Source organism: Protopterus annectens, chromosome 14.part0 (genome assembly GCF_019279795.1).
Source record: "Protopterus annectens isolate FY-2018-M chromosome 14.part0, PAN1.0, whole genome shotgun sequence".
In the NCBI taxonomy this organism is placed as follows: domain Eukaryota; kingdom Metazoa; phylum Chordata; order Ceratodontiformes; family Protopteridae; genus Protopterus; species Protopterus annectens.
Window position 1 is genome coordinate 51,445,283 of NC_056748.1, and position 21,618 is coordinate 51,466,900.

Genomic DNA, 21,618 nt, shown 5'->3' on the forward strand with positions numbered 1-21,618 from the left:
AGGCTACAAATTTCATTTTCACACTCATCCAAAAATGAGAGGCATGCCAAACCTGCCACAGAATCAAAGGGCAGAGGCACAACTACAAATTTCAAAGCTCATAAGCATGAGAGCTATTCAAGAGGTACCTACTCACGAACAAGGTCAAGGTTTTTATTCAAGACTTTTTCTGGTACCAAGGAAAGGAACCGACTGGAGACCCATTTTGGACTTATCCATCCTAAACACATTTCTACTCGTACCAAAATTCAAGATGCTCACATTGCAGCAACTTCTTCCCATGCTGGGCAAGTAGTTTTGGCTGGTAACATTGGACCTCAAGGAGGCATACCTGCATGTCCCAATCAGACAAAGCTGCAGAAGATACCTCAGATTTCTTGCAGGTTCAATCCACTATCAGTTCTCTGCATTGCCCTTTGGCTTATCTACTGTGCCCAGAGTATTCACAAAGTGCCTGGCATCAGTGATTGCCTACTGCAGACTTCAAGGGATACAAATTTACCCTTATTTGGACGACTGCCTGATCCAAGCGGACAGCAAACACATACTTCTGGAACATCTGGCATATGTGACACGGTTATTGCATTCTCTGGGATACACAATCAACAAAGAGAAATCAAGGCTAACACCATCTCAGAGAATAACTTTCCTGGGTGCCAACTTGGACACAAACACCCAGATGGCCTATCTTACGCCAGAAAAACAGGGGCAACTATCTCATTACTTCAAAATACTAGCAAAAAGTACCAGGCTTACTGCAAGAAAAATCCTGCAGGCTCTGGGATTCATGGCATCTTGCATTCTTCTATTCCCATGTGCAAAGCTGCATATGAGGAAACTTCAATGGTACCTAAAAAACCTATGGTCTCAACACAGTCACAGTTTGGAAACAATAATACCAATAATCCCATGTTTGCAAAAGGAATTTCTATGGTGGGCCCAAGCATGTCAAGCAAACACAGGCCTCCCATTCTGCAAGCCTCAAGCAAAACAAGTTATCACAACAGACGCCTCAGATTACGCCTGGAGGGCGCACATGACGGACAGGTGCATCCAGGGCAAATGGTCCCAAAAAGAAAAGCACCTTCACATCAATCAAAAAGAAATGCTAGCAGTAATAAATGCAATTACAGCTTTCAAGGACTTCCTGCATCCAGGGCAATTACTGATAAGAACAGACAACACCACAGTGATGTGGTACATAAACAAACAAGGAGGAACACATTCATACCCCTTGTGCAGACTAGCCATGACTCTTTGGAACTTGGCTCTGGAATGGCAAATCGAACTTCAAGCACAGTACCTGCCAGGAATGGAAAACACGCTGGCAGACAAATTAAGCAGAAATATGACAGATCCACACGAATGGAAGTTACATCCTCAGGTGTTTACAGAAATAACCCAAGTGTGGGGGAGGCCAGACATAGATCTTTTTGCCTCCCACAGGAATCATCAATTGGGAAAGTTTTGTTCGAGGACCTTTCATCTAAAGGCCTGGAGAGTGGACGCCCTTTCATTCAGTTGGACAGCATGGACAGTTTACGCATTCCCACCTCTGCCTCTTCTGCCCAAGGTACTTTTGAAAGCAAGAGCAGACAGACCGAAGATGATACTGATTGCTCCAGATTGGCCAAGGCAACACTGGTACCCACTGCTGAGGAGCCTAACACATACTCCTCCCTGGTCCCTGCCTCTAATGCCTCTTCTGCTGACTCAGCACAAGTACAAAACTCTCCACAGTCAGCTGAAAACACTCAATCTCGCTGCATGGAAAATTCCTTAACACCACAACAGACCCTACTCTCCAAGGAGGTGCAGGATGTCATTTTGGAGGCCAGAAGGCCATCTACTAGAAAAGCTTACTCCGCAAAATGGAAGCAGTTTTGTTCTTGGAATGAGAAAAAAGGCCAGGACCCTAGAAAACTGAACTTGCCTCAGGTATTACAGTATCTAGCTGAGCTGCTGAACAGTGGACTTTCATTTTCTTCCATAAAAATCCATGCCTCAGCCATTTCTGCAGAATACAACACGGATCCTCCTTTATTTTCTCACCCACTCTTACGACAGTTCCTCAGAGGGGCTAAGAATATTAGACCACCAAGGAAACAACCAATACCAGCCTGGGATCTTAATTACATACTCGAAAAATTAACATTGCCTCCTTTTGAACCAGCTGCCTCAACAGATTTGCAATACTTGTCCTGGAAAACTGCCTTCCTTCTGGCTATCACTTCAGCTCGTAGAGTTTCGGAACTACAGGCCCTCATGGCGGTGCAGCCCTTTCTCATTTTCCATCAAGACAGGGTTTCCCTTCGTACCAACCCATCATTTATGCCTAAAGTGGTATCCAGGGTAGCTTTAAATCAAGCCATACACCTTCCTACCTTTTACCCCAATCCTCAAAACAAAGGGGAAAGGCTGCTACATTCTTTAGACATCCATAGGCAGCTACGTTACTATTTGGACAGAACAAAGTCCTTCAGGAAATCGGAACAACTCTTTGTGTCCTATGCTGTAGGGGCTCAAGGGAAGCCAGTTTCCAAGCAGACTATTTCAAAGTGGATAGGCCACTGCATACGGTTTTGTTATTCCTATCATGGGAAATCTGTTCCTACAGGTATCAGATCACACTCCACCAGGGCCACAGCTACCTCTACAGCCTTCCTCAGAGGAGTTCCTACCAAAGATATTCTGGAGGCAGCCACTTGGAGTTCTGTACATACCTTCACAAAACACTACCACCTGCCTTTATATTCCAGAACTAGAGCAGGCTTTGCCACTGCTGTTTTGCAGGGCATTCTGGCTCAACCCAGTTCCTCCTATTACCTACCACCCTGTGAGTAGCTTTGGGACTCTACCCATCTGTGATTACTGCAGCTGTATGCACGCTGAACATAGTACAGTTTTGTACCTACCATAAATGTAGATGTTCGAGTGCTAATACAGCTGCAGTACAGGTTTCCCTCCCTCCTTCCCCACTTGGTAAAGGCATGGGGCCTAACAACCTCTTCATACAACCTGACTGGGTTATCCTTCTATGGTTTATTTGCTTGCAACCACTGATTTTGGATTATATTGCATTGCATGTATACACTTATAAGCATAATTTATGTATTGCCTTCCTTCTGGGGGCACCTGACATCTGGGGCAAGAAAGACTGAAGAACATGGCGTCGGCTGTGTCTTATATACTCTGGCCTCACTGACGTCAGAAGAGAAAGCGACAACAACCGACGCCGGACCAAGACTTTGGAATTCGGCCGACCGAGGGACCGCCTGACGGCAGAAAACCCATCTGTGATTACTGCAGCTGTATTAGCACTCGAACATCTACATTTATGGTAGGTACAAAACTGTACTTTTGTCTTTGTCGCAGTGTGTCTGAGGGCCCTTGCAAACTCCAGTCATTCTGGGTGGACAGGGTTAAGAGTAAGGTGGTGGATCACCAGGATTCTGGCTGTTAGTTTCTGAAAAGGTGACGGGGAGGATGGGGAGACCAGGGCAACAGTGTCTGGGATGTACTTTTGCCAGAAGGTGTGGCTTGGAATTTCCTGTTAGAAAGAAGAGTTGAGGCAGTCAAGAGCATTCTGTTCTTGTGGGAGGTTCTGTTTAACTGGGCTTCTCAGGAGCGAATAGAATCCCTACAAAAGTGAGAATCTACTTTAACCACTTTGGATGTACTCATTGATGCCTTGCTGTTTAAAGGAAGGTATAGTTTGCTTGTACTGATTTTCTCCAGTTAGCTCTCCAAGATGCAGGGCTGGATTCATGGCACAAAGAGATAAAGCTGTGACCCTGCTGTGGGGTGCTGAGGATTCATCAATGTCCTAGGAGCTATGGGAGCCAACATGGGTTGTTATGGATAGGAGTGAGCTACAGATACTGGTTTTCCAGTCCAGAGATTTTGTGGGGGGGGTCCAGTGCAACACATTGCTGACTGCCACTGGAGAGTAGGTAGGTACATTGTTCAGCATATGGACTAGGGAGATTCACCTGTCTCTGCCAAGATGCATTTGGGTAGTAGTGTTCGTAGGTAGTTGTACAGGAAGGCATATGTGCTTGGGGGAAAGCTTAGTTGATAAGCATGGGTGATTGTCATTGGTGGCCAAATAGTCAGGAAGTGAGTGGGTGTAATGAAATAAAAATATATCAAAGTAGGTAGGCTTTAGAAATCATTTTGCAATAGTCTTAACTACACCTCCAGAGGCAGATTTTTTTATGACAAATTGTAATTTTTAATTTTGATTCTCAGATTGTTATAGGTTTCCTTGCTAATGCCCTAGTTCCAGTAATGTAAACAAACTATGGTTGAGGTGTGAAAGTGTTTAATACTTGATGGATTTTTGAATTAGTTACTCTGGCTGCATAAAATGGACACCCTATTTTACCATTTTCATTCACTCCAATTTAACTTCATATAGATTTATTATACAGATAGATGACACTTGATGCCCTGTGAAAGCACGCACCCTTGATTCACTGTTTGTTGACTCCAGCACACGTTGTTCCCATGAATCTTCAAAATAAATGGCTTTTCAAGGGCTAAAATATTCTGTTAAAAAAGACTTTTTAGACTGGATTGTATTTTTTTCATTTTTATAACATTGTGAATGAATCTTTTCCCTTAGAAAGGAGATGGATTTGAATAACAGCCTAAACAGTCTATAACTCATATTCAAATTAGGGACTCTGCCTCCTTCAGAATCAGCAGGCCCGACTGTTAGCCAATCCATAACTTTTATTTTAATTAAGGACTTGGCCTCCCCAGCATTCAGCTGGCCCAAATATTAGCCAGTCCATGACTCTTATTCTAATTAGGAACTTGACCACCCCTCCAACCAGCAGAACCCGACTGTAAACCAATCAGGAACCATAGCTTTACCTCCAATCATAAGAGCTGTTTTCTACCACACCCCCTCGTTTAGAGTTATTTAAACAGCTAAAATTGTATTTTTTTTCAGGAAAAAATATTGTATCTGAGTAAGTCTGCAAGACAAAAGCACTCATTACTTTGAATAAATTGGACAACTTAAGTCTGAAGGAAGGATTGCTTTGTGTTTTCATTGTTTGATTTTTGAGCATGTGTACATTCTGCTCTGGTTAGGTGTCTGCCTGGAAAATACCAACAGGAATCCAACAATGGATTACTTTGAACAGAGTCTTTTCCTTTTGTCTTTGTTTTTACAGAGGCAGAATGTGGGAAAATGGTTATTTTTAGTTTTGCTTGACTTTGAGAACATTGACTACTGGAGTCTAACCATGACAGTGCCACATCTTAGAGCTTTCAGTTTTTTATCCCCAATTAAAACCTCACTTTGGAAAACCAGTCAGTCTCCAGGCAACTCTAGCAAGGCTGGACTCTCATAGTCATCCTCTGGAAAGAGGAGAGGGCTTTTATTTCCTCTTTTTCCTCATCGTGAAGGGAAGTAGGTTGCATTGTGTCTTGGATTTAATCTGTTTTAGTGACCACATCCAGTACTTCTAAGTTTTGTAAGGTGACACTCAAACAAGTCCCCTTATTGTTCTGCAGAGGCCTGAATGGTGTTGCAGTATTTGAACAAAGTCCTCTGTTACGTCATTCTTTGAAAGGCTTGCAGCAGATTGCTTTTTATTGCTCTGTGACAGCACTTCTGTAGGCACAACATGCTGCGGTTTGATCTGCTGTCTTTGTCCAGAATGTTTACCAATTTTCTGGCTGAGGTAGCTATCACAGTACTTAAAAAAATCTACTTATGTTTGCCTGTTTTTGTAACTGATTCTTATGGCTACATTTGAAAGCTTTCTTTATAGTTCTTTCCTCTGTCTTTCCATGGTTTTAGGCCCTGCTGATATGCACCCCCCCAAGCACTTCAGAATTGTAACTTGAGCTGCTCCAAGTCATGATGTATTAGATGACCAAACATGGAAGCACACATTCTGAAGTTTGTCCAGAAATACCTGGACTGTGTAGATCCTGTGTAAGAATACCGTGGCAAGTACAAGAAGCCACTGTAGTAGATGTATTACACCAATGCCCATTTAGTTACTTCGGCAATGTACGCTACAGAGATAAATTAAGGACTACCTAAAAGTAAGCAAGACGTCTGACAGTTTCAAAGCAGACACTATCAAAATCTGACCTTAAGCATTACAATAGATACACAGCTTTTCCAAGCAGTCATTGGAGGAATTTTTATAATTTGTTGATTGTTAACCTTCTCTCACATTTAAAAACATTGAGGAGCAGGGGTGTCTCCCCAGTTGCTAACAGAATGAATGTTCCATACTGCAAGACATTATTTTTTTAATTTTACTGGGATTAAATGAGCATTTGCAGTCAGGTTACATGAGTGAAACATACGTATGCAACTTGTAGCACAAATCACTTAAAGTTGCCTGGCATCAGATGTGTTTCACATTCATCCACTTTCCTGCCTTATATAGAGATGCACTCTTTTTTGAGCCAAATTAACCAAGATATTACCTTCACAGCCATTCACATCCTGGGGGAGGTGAATATGTTAATAGGGCTGATTTGATAGTGAGACGCACAGATGTGCCCTTTACCAGGCTAGATAAGGAGAATGTCACGGTGAGATGCTTGTCAGGAGCCAGAATCCACCATATCACACATGCACTCAAGTGTATCAGCAGCAAGTACAGTTATGCCTCAGCCATTGTACACATTGGTGTGAATGACCTGAGATGTACCCCTCTGGGCTATATGAAGAGAGACATGATCAAGCTCACGGAATATGTGTCCCAAGCTTTAAGCACCATCTTACTGCCACCCAGAATGATGCCTCAATACAAACAAAAAATTATTGACTTCAATAATTGGCTTAGCTTCTGGTGTCATTCAAAGGGGATCCAGTACCTGACAGCCTGGGATGAGATGGTTGACAAGCCTCGATTCTTTGCCAGAGACAGCCTTCATCTGTCACCAGTGGGCTTCCAACTACTGGCAAAGGCTCTTGCCTCCCCCACAGTGCCGTTTTTAGGCAAAGTCATGAGAAAAAAATTACCAACATAAAGAACACATCAAAATACAATTTAAAGGTCATGCTGCTTAATGCTAGGAACATCACCACAAAACTGCATTCTCTGGAGGCATATCTAACCCTGGAAGATGCAGATGTGTGCTGTCACAAAAACCTGGTTTAAATCGGCTGAGAGCACCCCAGCCATACCTGGCTACTCATCCTTCCACATTTTCAGACCCCAAACAGAGGGCCTAAAAACTAGAGACAGTGGAGTATCTGTATACATTGAGGATAAGCACCCCTCCAGGCTGAAAAACAGTATGATGCATAGGAGACACTCCAGGTGCAGCTAACAGTAGACAAGACACCCATCCATGTCATAGCCAGCTACAGACTCCCATCCATGAATCAAGATAACCACTCCACCTACCTAGACCTAATTGAATCTATAAAGATTCAACCTTGCACTCTGATCCTGGGCAACTTCAGTTATCCATCCATAGACTGGAAAAACTACTCTAGCCAAGACTCATTTACTCAGAGATTTTTGGACTTTGTCAACTCCAGTGTGCTCTGGACCAGCTAGTAATCACCCCCACGAGAGGCGAGAATATCTTGGACCTGGTATTGACCAACTTGGGTAAACACTGTAGTACCACTACAGTGTCACTTTCGCTAGTGAAATCCGACCACTAAGCAGTCACCGTTGTAGTCAGTGTCACCCCTCCCCCCCTCCAGCTGCAATCAGGCAAAAAAACTTTTCTAAAACTGACTATAACTGTCCTACTGGCAGGCATAAGCAGCTTCGAACCTCCCACCTCAACAGAGGTTGCAGTCATTGATGCAGAGACTTACTCCAGGGCACTTTACAAGCACCTATACATCTGCATAGGTATGGCTGTACTGGACAGAACCAAAACTGCATTCTCAAGAAGAAGCAAAATTGTCTGGTAGACTTCTGCTATTAACAGACTTTATAATAAAAGGAAAAAGCTGCTATCCAAGAGCAGGAAGGGGAAAGCACCGATTTGGAAGCTCACCCTCCTAAACCTTAACAAACAAGTAAAGGCACTTGTGAGATGCTCCAAAGCTGACTATGAGTCCAAGCTGGCCTCCTCAACAAAGGACAATCATAAGGCCTTCTTTAGCTATGTCCACAACCTTAAGAACAAGCAACAGCTCTGCGCAGAACTTGTTATCAATGGCATTGCATACACTAAAGCAGAGGACATAGCTAACCTACTTGCAGACAGGTTTAGCAAAAACTTCACCCTGCCATCCCCCCGACAGTAAATCAAGACATCCTTATCACCAGCTCCCCACCAAGTATCTCAAATGAGCAGATGTTCTTCGTGTTTCACTGTTGCAGTCATTACATTTGGGTAATCTGCTGGCAGGTTGCCCTCAGTCGGCCTGATTAACAAAGTCTTGGGTCCTACATGAGTTGCTGTCCCTTCTTCCATGACATCAGGTCATCAGAGGTATAAAACATGCAGCTGATGCCATTACATCAGTCTTTCTTGCCGCGTGGTGCCCGAAGCAGAAGCAGTTTGCAAGTGCCGGTCGGCCGACTCCTGAAATTTTCGTTTTCGAGTTTCAGACCCGAAGTCTTCAACTAAAAGATAAGTACCCCTTTGGGGATACTTTTTCATGCTCCTTACTGATGGCAGTAAAAGTTAATAAATGTATTACTTGTGGGAAGCAAATACCTCATAAGGATTTTCATTTGTACTGTATTCCTTGCCTAGGCCCTGACCACGATGTACCTTGCTGTCGGTTTTGTGCTTTATTTAATCAGCACACTATCCGTCGTCGGTACATTTTTGCTTCTAAATATTTCGGTTCCCGGTTTAATTATCCAGAAATGACATCGGTTAGCCATCCGACTACCGGAATACCGAAATAACGCAAAGAAAAAGACAGAGACAGGCCGTTGAGGTACAAAACTGCCGACGACACTTCTCCTAAGCCAGTCGCCAGTTCGCCAGTACTCAGTGAGGCGCTTTCGCAGCCCCTGATACCCGCTACTTCTGATTCGCAGGCCTCTACTGAGACCCATTCGGAGTCCGGTATGCCGTGAGATGCTTCACCTATGGAACCTGAGGATGTCTCTACCTTGGATGGGTCCAGAGCCCCTGTGCAGGCACCGGCTTCTGAGGATGTATTCAGCCCTACAGATTTGAATATTAAACTGACACCACCTTCAATATTAAGGCCAAAATCTCGATCTATGTCTAAAAAAAATGATGCCCGGGCCACATGTTCAGGGCCCTATGCCTAAAAAACAAATGATCACAATGGCTGAAGATTTAATTACTCAAATCAAGGGTAGTCAACTCCCCCCTTCTAAGAGGCCTAGGGCTGAACTTGACTATGAATCTTCTGAACAGGACTCTGTTTCTTCTGACTCTTCTAATGAACAGGATTTGTCCATACCTACTTATGAGGACTCTGATGCAGAGAATTCCATTCCTTCTGCTTCTCCCCCTGAGGATTTTTCTTTTGGGGAAACTTTACATACCTTAAGGGAGCATTTTCACTGGGAAAGTTAGGATTTTTCTGAATCCAAAAAGAGGCTTCGGGATTTCCTTCTTCTTCCTCAGCATAGGCCTTTGGCTATACCTCCTGTACTAGACATTGTTAATGATGTGCTTTCAGAATCCAGTATGGCCCCTGATTCCCAGCCTCCAGCCCCTTATAAGCCAGACAGATAATACAGGGTTCCTGACTCCCAGAAATTCCTTTTCAAAAATCATGTTGCAGACCCTGAAACCATTTCTCAGGGGCCCAAGGGCATTAAGACTTCTACTGCTAAAAATCCTACCCCTTCTAATAGAGACTCCAGGACGCTGGATAGATGGGGTAAAAAGGTTTATACTTCTGCAACCTTGGCAATCAGGGCTTTAAACTGTCAATTCCATATGCTAAAATATCAACAGCATATCATGGGACTGCTTAAACAGAAAATTATGTTGATTTGTGACTGTGTGGAAAATAAGGATTTACAGGATTTATTGCATTCAGCTGAACAAGTTGGAAAACATACTTTGCAATGTGGTTTTGAGTCTTTGGAGGCCTCTTGCAGGGTTGCTGTTACTGGGTCTGTGCTTAGAAGGCATGCTTGGCTTAAGGAGCAATCTCTGCCTGATCATGTTATAGCAAAATAGTTTTATGCTCCTTTGAGGCAGGACCGTCTGTTTGGCAATAAGGCTGTTGAAGTTCTAAAAAAGATGGAAGATAAAGCTAAATCTATGCAAACTGTGAAAGATTTCTTACAAGTACAACCTCCAAGATTTAGTAGGCACTGGCCTACTAAGAACTGGTCCTTTCCAATTCCTTCCAGAGCCACTCAAGCCAAACCCAGACATTCCAAAAGCACCAGGTTTCAGTCCCAAGGGACTTTCAGAACTAAGCAATGGGGTGCCTCCTCTTCCAAATCTGGAAACAAGATTCCTCTCTATGGTAAACAGTCTCAATGACTTTCCTTTAAAATTACCAAGCACTTACCTCTTAGCCACCCCTTTGGGGGGAAAACTGGCTCTTCATGCAAAAAACTGGCAATTTATAACCCAGGACAAGTGGGTTTTAAATATAGTGTCCCAGGGATACAGATTTCATTTCCACACTTTGCCAACTCCAAACGGATTGCCAGATCTGCCCCCAAATCAGTGGGCAGAGGCTCAGAAACAAGTACTTTCCCTCCTAAACTTGGGGGCAGTTCAACTAGTGCAAGAAGAGGAAAAGGGGCAAGGTTTCTATTCCAGACTTTTCCTGGTACCCAGGAAAAGACAAATCATGGCGTCCAGTTCTGGACCTGTCTGCTCTAAACACCTTTCTGGACATTCCAAAATTCAAGATGCTGACTCTTCACCAGTTACTTCCTATGCTAGGCAAAGATGCCTGGTTGGCAGCTCTAGATTTAAAAGAGGCTTACCTGCATATCCCAGTCAGGGAATCTTGCAGAAGATACCTCCGCTTCAAGGCAGGCTACTTGCATTATCAGTTCTCTGCACTGCCCTTTGGCTTATCCACTGCCCCCAGGGTATTTGCAAAGTGCTTGGCTCCAGTAATTGCATTTTGCAGGCAAAGAAATATTCAAATATATCCATACCTGGACGATTGTCTAATTCAGGCAGAAAACAAGGCCATTCTTCTAAAACATCTGGCGTTTGTAAAAAGGGTTCTAACTTGTCTAGGGTACACCATAAACGAAAAGAAATCACAACTGGTACCCTCTCAAAAAATTACATTCCTGGGTGCAAGCTTGAATACAACTGCCCAGATGGCTTTCCTTACGCCAGAAAAGCAAATTCATTTGGTGACTTACTTCAAACAGGTGGCCACAAAAACCCTGCTGTCTGCAAGACAAATACTGCAAGCCTTGGGGTTCATGGCCTCCTGCATTCTTCTAATTCTATATGCAAGACTGCGTATGAGGAAACTTCAGTGGTACTTCAAAAGTTTATGGAGTCAACATTGTCACAGCCTGGAAACTATGACTCCTATCATACCTTGCCTGCAGCTAGAGTTCCTATGGTAGGCAGAGGCCTGCCACCAAAACAAGGGACTGCCATTCACACCACCCCCTGCCGCCCAAACCCTAACTACAGGTGCTTCAGACTATGCATGGGGGGGCTCATCTGGCAGGGAAGTGCATTCAGGGCAAATGGAGCCCAAATCAAATGCACCTTCATATCAATCAAAAAGAGATGCTAGCTATACAGAATGCACTGACAGCCTTCAAGGACTACCTTCATCCAGGACAACTAATGATAACGACAGACAACACCACAATTATGTGGTACATAAACAAGCAGGGGGGGTTCAAATTCCTACCCCCTCTGCAGACTAGCCATGGCATTGTGGAACACGGCCTTGAGTTATCAAGTACAACTACAAGCTCAATTCCTGCCAGGAAAACTGAATATTTTGGCAGACGAAGTAAGCAGAAATCTCATGGACCCACACAAATGGAAACTAGAACCATGGATTTTCAACATGTTGTTGCCTCACCCCAGAACTACCAGTTGGACAAATTTTGCCCAAGAACTCCTCACCAAAAAGCCTGGAAAGTGATGCTCTGTCCTTCAGCTGGGAAAACCTATCAGTCTATGCCTTTCCCCCTCTGCCTCTGCTCTGCAAAGTTCTACTAAAAGTCAAACAGGACAAACCAAAAATGATTTTGATCACTCCAGACTGGCCTTGCCAACACTGGTACCCACTCCTACGCAGTCTGTCACAAATTTCTCCATGGCACCTACCTCAGGCACCTTACTTACTGTCTCAGCAGAACAACCAAATTCTGCACCCTCAACTACAAACATTGAATCTTGCAGCTTGACTAATCACTTAAATTCCCCCTTAGCATCCCTCAGCAAACCTGTGATGGATGTCGTTTTTGAGGCGAGAAGACCTAGTACTAGAAAATCTTATGCTGACAAATGGAAAAGATTCTGTGCCTGGAATCAATCTCAAAGGATGAGCACAGCAGTTCCCAATTTACCTCAGATTTTGCAATACTTAACTGAGATGCTTTACATGCCTGTCTTTTTCTTCCATAAAAATACATGCCTCAGCCATTTCAGCTCATTACAACACAGGACCCCCCCCTCTTCTCTCATCCTCTGCTAAACAGTATCTCAGAGGGGCCAAAAACTTGAGGCCACCCAGGAGAGCTCCAACCCCTGCCTGGGACCTTAACTTTGTATTGGAGAAACTCACTCTACCACTTTCGAGCCAGCTGCTACTGCAGACTTAAATTTTCTTTCCTGGAAAACATCCTTCCTTTTAGCAATCACTTTGGCTAGAAGGATTTCTGAATTACAGGCCCTTATGGCAGTGGAGCCTTTCATCATGTGGACAGGGTGTCACTCAGGACCAACCCAACCTTCTTGCCCAAGGTGGTATCCAGTGTGGCTCTTAATCAGTCCATTCATTTGCCAACTTTCTTTCCCAATCCACAGAACAAGGGGTAGCGGATTCTACATTTCATTGGATGTACACAGACAACTTAGATTTTACTTGGACAGGACTAAATCTCGAAGAAAATCTGAACAACTGCTGGTAGCATTTGCTGCAGGGGCAGAGGGAAAGGCTATTTGAAATCAAACCATTTCCAAATGGATAAGCCATTGTATTAATTTCTGCTATAAGCACCATGGAAAACCTATCCCCCAGGGGATCAGATCCCATTCCACCAGGGCTGCATCTACTTCTGCAGCCTTTTTCAGAGGTGTTCCTACCAGAGATTTTCTAGAAGCTGCTACCTGGAGTTCAGTTCATACTTTCACCAAGCATTATCACTTACCAATTTCTCTAAATCCAGAGCTGGCTTTGCCACTGCTGTTTTGCAGAGCCTTATAGCCGGTCCTAATGCTGTATAAATCCATCCTCCCAACCATAGCTTTGGGAATCTACCCAAATTAGAAGCTGCTACCTGGAGTTCAGTTCATACTTTCACCAAGCATTATCACTTACCAATTTTCTCTAAATCCAGAGCTGGCTTTGCCACTGCTGTTTTGCAGAGCCTTATAGCCGGTCCTAATGCTGTATAAATCCATCCTCCCAACCATAGCTTTGGGAATCTACCCAAATGTAATGACTGCAGCAGTGAAATACGAAGAACATAGTACAGTTGTGTACACTTACCATAAATGTAGATGTTCGAGTGTATTCACTGTTGCAGTCCTGGTTGTCCTCCCTCCAGCCCCCAGTTTTTTCTCCTACTATGCCTCTCTTTTCTTTTATTACACTTAAAAGCCTTTTTTGTGTATTTGCTTTTGTTTGGAGGTATATATTTTTGTGTTTTTAATTATTTATATATTTTGCTCCCTATTTGGGGGACAACTGACATCTGGAGCAAGAAAAACTGATGTAATGGCATCGGCTGCATGTTTTATACCCCTGATGACCTGTCGTCATGTTAGAAGGGACAGCAACCGACACAGGATCCAAGACTTTGTTAATCAGGCCAACTGAAGGCAACCTGCCAGCAGATTACCCAAATGTAATGACTGCAACAGTGAATACACTCTAACATCTACATTTATGTTAAGTGTACACAACTGTACTATCTTAAATGCCCTTGCAAAGGCAAAAGATACGGCCTCAATGGGACCAGACGATATCCCAGGTTGCATCTCAAGCAAGAACTGGCAACACCTTTAGGCACCCTTTTCAATCACAGCTTATGCACTGGCTATGTACCTACCGAATGGAGGACGGCTAACGTCATTCCATTACACAAAGGTGGTGCAACCACAGACGTAGATAACTATTGGCTTTTTAGCCTTACTAGCCTGGTATGCAAAGCCATGGAATGCATAATCATGGACCTCATAAACCAGGACATTGGCAGCCTCCAAGCACTTGAGCCCACTCAGTTCGGTTTTGTCAAGGGGAGATCATGCCTGCTAAATTTGGTGGACTTCTTTGAGACGGTCACCAAGACCCTAAATGAGGGACAGGAGGTGCACACGGCATACCTTGACCTGGCCAAGGCTTTTGACACTGCTCCCCACTCAGGTATAGTTGATAAGCTCACTCAGCTAGGAGTCAACCCATACATCATTAGTTGGGTTGCCAACTGGCTCACTGACAGACCCCACACAGTTAAAATAGAGGATTCCACCTCAAATAGTAGACCTTTAACTAGCGGCATCCCTCAGGGCTCATTCGTGGGGCCTCTGCTCTTTGGAATATATTTTTCTGATGTCTAGGCGAAAACCAAAGGTCTATGGCTGACCAAATTTGCAGATGACTGCAAGCTGGGAGCAGTCATAAGCACCCCAAATGATAATATCCTCCAGGAAGGCTTCACCCAAACAAACGACTTGTGCCAGAAACATGGCCTCAAACTCGATGCCAGAAAATGTATTGTAGCCCCTTTTGGCAAGAATGAGGTTCCCAGCAAATACCACATCAACAATAACGTCCTAAAAACAGAATCAGTAGCAAGGGATCTGGGCACCAAGATAGATAGTAATGTAGCGTTTGATCAACATGTAGCCTCAGTGGTGTGTAAGGCATACTACATGGCTCATTTCATAAATAAAGGCATAGCATCCAGAAAAAAGAGGTCATTAGCTCACTGTACTCTTCCCTTATCAGGCCAATTATTGAGGTCAGTATCCCCTTTGGTATGTACCCCACTAGGCACTTGCAGCAGTTGGAAGGACCGCAAAGGTTCCTGACTAGAAGAATCCAGGGATTCCAGCACCTATCCTGTGTGAACAGGTTGAAGTCCCTCTCACTCTACTCGATCTCATATAGTCTACTCAGGGGACACCTCTGTCTGGCTTTTAGGGCCGTCTCAGACCCTGTCCTATTTGAAATGCTGCATATCTGCAAATCCAACTCCACACATGTAATGCGTACTAGAGACCTAAACCTAGCCTTCTGGTGGAACAGATTTTTGTCCCAGAGACTCCCCCCTTCTGTGGAACAGACTCCCTCTTCATGTGAAGCAGAGCACCTCTCTGTCCTCATTTAAGTGTAACCTGAATGATTGGATGGGAAATAAAAAAAATTTAACCCTGGGATTCCAGCTGTGTCTCTGCTTGACAGGGGGGACAGGTGCTGACTTTGGGAATATGTCATAATTCTTGGCTAGCCTTGAAAGGACGTCATGGCCATTAGCCTGGTAACATCCTGTGATCCTATGACTTTGTCATTCACAACTGCTTTCCTCTGTCAGAGCTGAGAATGTGGGCTGCAAATTTGGTGAAAATGTTCAGAAGTGGGGCACCCTGTAGTATCAAGATTTTTTTCAGAAGCTCGAGCATATCTGACTCCATGGGTTTAAAGAGATGGAGCCCTTACTGCAACTAAAGAAACTGGAGGAGCCAGGCAGGGAGAGAGGTTGAAGTAAAGGGGCTTGGCCCACTTGCCTCTCTTTCCAGGGAGACGAGAAGGAGTATGCATGCATTTAGGCATACAGGGCAGTGAGATCTCTCTGATGGAGACTGGAGAGACCATTGCCTGAGCTATGGAGGAGGGTGGCAGGGCTGTTTGAAGACCACTATGCTTGCAGACGTGAGAGGATGTTCTTCAGAGATGGCCCATTGTCCATCCCTGCCTGGTGCCATAGTGGGTCTGTTTACAGTAGTAATAGGGAAGAAAAATGCTAAATGCCCAAACCACCCTTGATTGCTGTCCGGATGGTGACCTACTCATTTGACTGTCTTCTGCTGAAGGAAACAAATGGGCATTTTGACTGAGGAAGGATTTGCTGGGTTGGTAGGCAGTGGGAGCAGGGACACCCCCCCCCCCAAAAAAAAAAAAAAAAAAGAATAATTGAATGCAGTACTTGCCTGATTCTGCCTGGTGCAGCAGAGCATGAATGAGATAACAGTGTTCCATTTCATGACAGGGAAATTCTTATTGCCTTCCCTCCTTTTCATTGCTGCTTTCACTAGGCCCAGAGGATGTAAACACGGGCTGTGGACACTGGCTTTTGCATTGTTTGCACTGGTGCTGATAAACAAGAGAAATAGTTTCTTGCTGCCTATACTTTTTCAAACATCTGCAGATGTAATGAGTACTGTGATAATGCTATTTTATTGAATAAGCTTCAGAATTACTACATTCCACAGCTGTAAGTTAATATGAAATGTCATGTAAACTGAAACCTTCTTGTGTGCTCAACTTAGTTTTTGACTTTCCAGGTACATAAATTCACTCCAGCCAGTGATGAACGACTTTCGTCTGAGCAGCAGGAATGGGTGCGTAGCTCACCAAAGCGTCATCACAGATACATTGTGGGTGTTGTGCCACCAGTTTACAGTGTTGTAATTTCAGGTTAGTATAAAACAGAATTCAGTTAATTGCAATGAACTAGCTTTGCAAAAATTGTTAAGAGTTCTGTGCTGATTGGCTTACATTTTTAGCACATTATACCTATTGTAGCTGCTTTGTTTCATTGTCATCATTGTAATTTTGTTGTAATCTAATTAGCCTACTTTTTTACTCTCATCTCCAAGGACAAAGAGGGCAGTAGCATGTTATCTTTTCTGACCTACATTTGTGCTTTTTTGTAGACTGTTTTAACACTTGCTGACTTTGTGATGGGAGTGTATTCTAGAACACAGTCACAGTCAGAAGATATACAAGTGTTTTTTTTGTTTGTTTTTTAGTAGTAGTTACTGAATGAAGTAGAATAAAAATTAATATGAGATAGCAGTAATTATAACCAACATAAATAATATATTTATTCATCATCTACCTCCTCAGATGACTCCTTAACTTACTGCTCTCAGTTGGATTCACCCAAAGACTTTGTTACCCTAGACGAAGAAGAATCTCTCACTCCTGACTCCCCTGGAGAAGATTTCCCCTTTGGGGATACCATTTCCCTGCTCAGACATTTCAAATGGGAACTATCAGATGTCTCTGAGACAAAAAAGAGATACTTTGAGTTGTTGCAGATGGAGCAGCCCTCGCCATCTGCAGTTCCCCCCTTTCTTCCTGCATTTCAGGATGCTTTCTCTGCTGCCTAACAAAGCCCAGAGTCGCAGCCTCCTGCTTTGAAGAGGCCAGACAGATTTTATAAAGTGTCCACTCAGGAGCAGTACCTTTTCAAAAATCCTCCAGCAGATTCTGTGGTGATTGCAGTGTCACCAGATAAGTCCTCTAGGCAACTTTCTTTTTCCTTTTTCCCTACAGATAAGGACAGTAAATTTGTGGACAGTTTGGGGAAGAAAGTTTACACTTCTTCCACATTGGCCATTAGGGCTATTAATTATCAGACACATATGGCAAAGTTTGCCCGAGATTCCCTGATCTGTAATCTTCTGTCAGAGGTTCCAGAATTTAATATTAAGACTCAAATAAGTACCCTTCTGTCCACGGTCTCTCAAGTAACCAGACACTCCATCAAGTGCAGCTATGATGTTGTAGAAGCGTCTTCTAAGTCAACTGCTTCTGGTTCTGTGCTAAGAAGATTTTCATGGCTGAGACTTCAGCCCTTACGTTTGGATGTTCAAGCTAAGTTGCTAGATGCACCTCTGGATAGCAAAGCCTTATTTGGAGCTACCTCTGCAGAGCTAATTAAGTCTCTACAGAAAAAAGGCAAAGACTTACAAAACTTAAAACATCTACTAGTCTCACCTGTTCCCAGATTTCATAGAAATTACCCTAAAAAATCTAGCTTTATCATGACAGTCCCATCACCCCTCTGCTACTCAGTCCAGGGGACGCAGACATACCAGAAAACAATCTGCTCCGAGGTCTTCTACCACATCCACTCCATCCTCCCTTCGGAGGCAGCCAGACACAGGCAGAGCTCCTCCACTGTGACACCCCTCCCTTAACCAGCTCCCCCCATCCCTTCGTCTTACCATATCCCTACCCTCCTGGCAGAAAATCACCTCAGACAAGTGGGTGTTTTCTGTCATCTAGAGGGGATACTTTGACCTGGTGGGCAACCCTTCCCTTACAGGAGATACCACAACCTCCTCAGAATCAAATCCCACTACTCTCACCCATCCTCAGCCAACTTCTATCTCAGGGTACTGTAGAACCAGTGCCAGAGGATCAATTAGCCAAGGGATTTTATTCAAGGATATTTCTGGTTCCAAGAAAAGATCGTCCTTGGAGACCCATCCTTGACTTATCCCACCTCAATCTCTTCCTCAAAGTGCCTACTTTCAAAATGCTAACTTTACAGCACCTCCTTCCCTTCATACCTCAGCAAGCCTTTGTGGTCTCCCTGGATTTGAAGGATGCTTACCTACATATCCCCATCTTTCCCCCTTACAGAAGATATGTATGCTGTCCTTCTGTTCTCAGGTTGCAGTATTCATTACAGTAGGGAGGTTGCTGCCTGCAGCGCCGACATCCGGCCAGTTTACCAAAGTCTTTGGTTCAGGAGGGTATGTGTGACGTCCTCTGTCAGAACCATAAACCGACATAGGGTATAAAAGTGACTTCCATACGTACCCTCTTCAGAATTTTTCTGCCGCAGTGAACATCAGACTCCAGTTCACCAGTTTGGGAAGCAGATTGCTAACTCTCAGATGACCGTTACAGTCAACTGCTACAGATAAGTACCCTGTTGGGTTTTCCTTGTCTTTTGTTAATAGCTAAGACATACATGTCACCTAGAAAGGGGAATTGTGCTTGTGGGAGACAAATTCCTCACAAGGACACTCAGGATAAGTGTGTATTCTGTTTAGGTGAGGTCCACGACCATATGTCTTGCTTCATTTGCAAATCCTTTGTACCTAAAACCATACGCAGCCATCTGGCCACGTTAAAACTTTACTTGGAAAATCAAAGGCTCCGGCATCTCGAGCTCAGTATGGAGGGTAGAGTAGGCCCATCTGATGAGCCATCACAGAAGAAGGCCAAGAAAATCAGGCCGGATTCCCGCGCTGTGCCTCAGGTGTCCAAAGAGATTCTTGAGGCTGATGAAAGCCCAGGATCTTTTCAGACCTCCGTTTCCCAACCAGGCCCAGGTACCTCGATGGAAGGCGGGGATGGTGGAAATTTTCAGTATGTCCACTGAGGTTAGTCAGCCATCAGACCCTGATGGTGAATGGGAACCACGGCTCATTCAGTTCGAAGGCTCTACTCTAACACTACCATCCACCCACATGTCGGCCCCTACTCTTTCTCAACCGTCTGCCCCTACAAAGAGAAAACTAAAACATGCTGAGCCTCAACCTGTTCCTGGATGAGAAGTTTTCCCACAAAGTCTTTTTAAGGCCTTCCAGGCCCTACAGACAAAACAGCCACCAGCTGCTACCCCTTCAGGACCTCCTTTAGTTGTATCAGAGGAAGAATACTCCTCTTCTGAGGAGTCACTAACCTATGGATCACAAATAAACACTCCCAAGGATTTTATTACCCCCAAAGGAAGGGGATCCCATCACCCCTGAGTCTCCTGGTTAAGAATTCATGTTTGGATACACCATTTCCCTCATGAAGGAACATTCTAAGTGGCAGGCTTCAGAGGTCTCTGACACCAAGAAAAGATCATTTGACATGCTCAAGTGGAACAACCACCCCCTTCTGCTGTGCCCCCTTTGCTACCTACTTTTCAAGATGCCTTCCTGGCTGCCTCACAGGCCCCAGATTCACAACCCCCAGCCTTTAAACTTCCTGACCGTTTTTACAAGGTCCCTCTGGACACCCAATTCCTTTTTAAAAACCCACCAGCAGACTCAGCAGTTATTGCAGTTTATGCTGATAAAATATCCAGACAATTACCTTCTGCTGCCCTCTACCCTACCGATAAAGACAGCAAGTTCAAGGACAGACTAGGGAAGAAAGTGTATACCTCTTCTACTCTGGCCATAAGAGCTCTCAACTACCAAACACACATGGCTAGATATGTCCTGGACCCTATTTCCAAGGCTTCTACCCTCCTATCTGAAGTTCCTGATTTATCTATAAAATCCCAACTTAACACCCTACTTTCCACAGCATCTCAAGTGACTAGGCACTCCATCAAGTGCAGTTATGATGTGGAAGCCTCTTCAAAGTTTGCTGCATCAGGTTCAGTGCTGAGGCTATATTTCTGGGTGAGACTTCAGCCACTTCCTATGGATGTGCAAACTAAACTGTTTGATGCCCCAGTGGATAGTAAAGCCCTATTTGGACAGGCTTCAGCAAAACTCCTTAAATCCCTCCAATAAAAGGGGAAGGGACTTCAGAACCTCAAACATTTGCTGGTGTCTCCTATCCCCAGATATCACAGAAACTACCCACAGAGAGGTTCTTTTGTCAGGAGGCAGTCCTCTCACCCTGCTCCTCAGTCGAAGTGATGTAGGTAACCTAGGAAAAGCTCTAATCCCAGGTTTCATTCCACCCCTTCTACCCCCCCCCCTTTCGGAGCAGTCTGACCAAACCAGACCACCTCCACTGTGACTCACACCTATTAAACCCACCACACACCCCTATCCCTTCGACTCACCCTCTCCCTACCCTCCTGGTGGAAAATCACTTTAGAAAACTGGGCCCTCTCAATCATTCAGAGGGGATACTTTATAACTTGGTGGATGTTACCCCCTTTCAGAGAATTCCCCAACCTCCAGCAAACCAAGTTCACCTTTTCCCAGTCATACTCCAACAACTGTTAGCTCAGGGCACCGTAGAGCACCTACATTCCCCCCAAAGGGTTTTACTCCAGAATGTTTCTGGTACAAAGGAAGGATGGCCCATTTTGGATTTATCTTTCCTAAACCTGTTCCTGAAGGTATCCAGTTTCAAAAGGATTTCCTTACCCTTGCTCCTACCGCTTATACTAAACCAGGATTTCATGGTAGCTCTAGATTTGAAAGATGCCTACCTCCATATTCCTATACACCCAGATTACAGAAAATTCCTACGATTTGCAGTAGGTTCCTGGCATTTTCAATTCTGTGCATTGCCCTTTGGACTCTCCACTGCTCCTCGAGTGTTCACAAAGTGTCTATCCCCCTTCATTGCTCACTGCAGAACACAGGGTATACAAATATACCCATATCTAGATGACCTTCTAATTCTCCAACAGGACCGCCAAGTCCTTCTACACCACCTACAACAGGTGATCTCCACCTTTTAACACTCCTAGGGTTTGCTATAAACAGCGGAAAGTCTCACCTGAACCCCACTCAAGACCTGGTTTTCTTGGGATGCAGGATCAGAGCACACAAAATGAAGGTCTTCATTGCAGA

General features: G+C 44.2%; 1 protein-coding gene across 1 annotated transcript in view; it reads left to right on the forward strand.

The window, feature by feature from the left end:
• Window positions 1–21,618, forward strand: part of DLG5 (discs large MAGUK scaffold protein 5) — a 3,463,687-nt gene that overhangs the window by 1,947,735 nt on the left and 1,494,334 nt on the right. Inside the window, exon 18 of the mRNA XM_044055764.1 lies at window positions 16,627–16,759. Coding sequence (XP_043911699.1) covers window positions 16,627–16,759 — 133 coding nt within the window. The remainder of the gene's footprint in view (window positions 1–16,626; window positions 16,760–21,618) is intronic.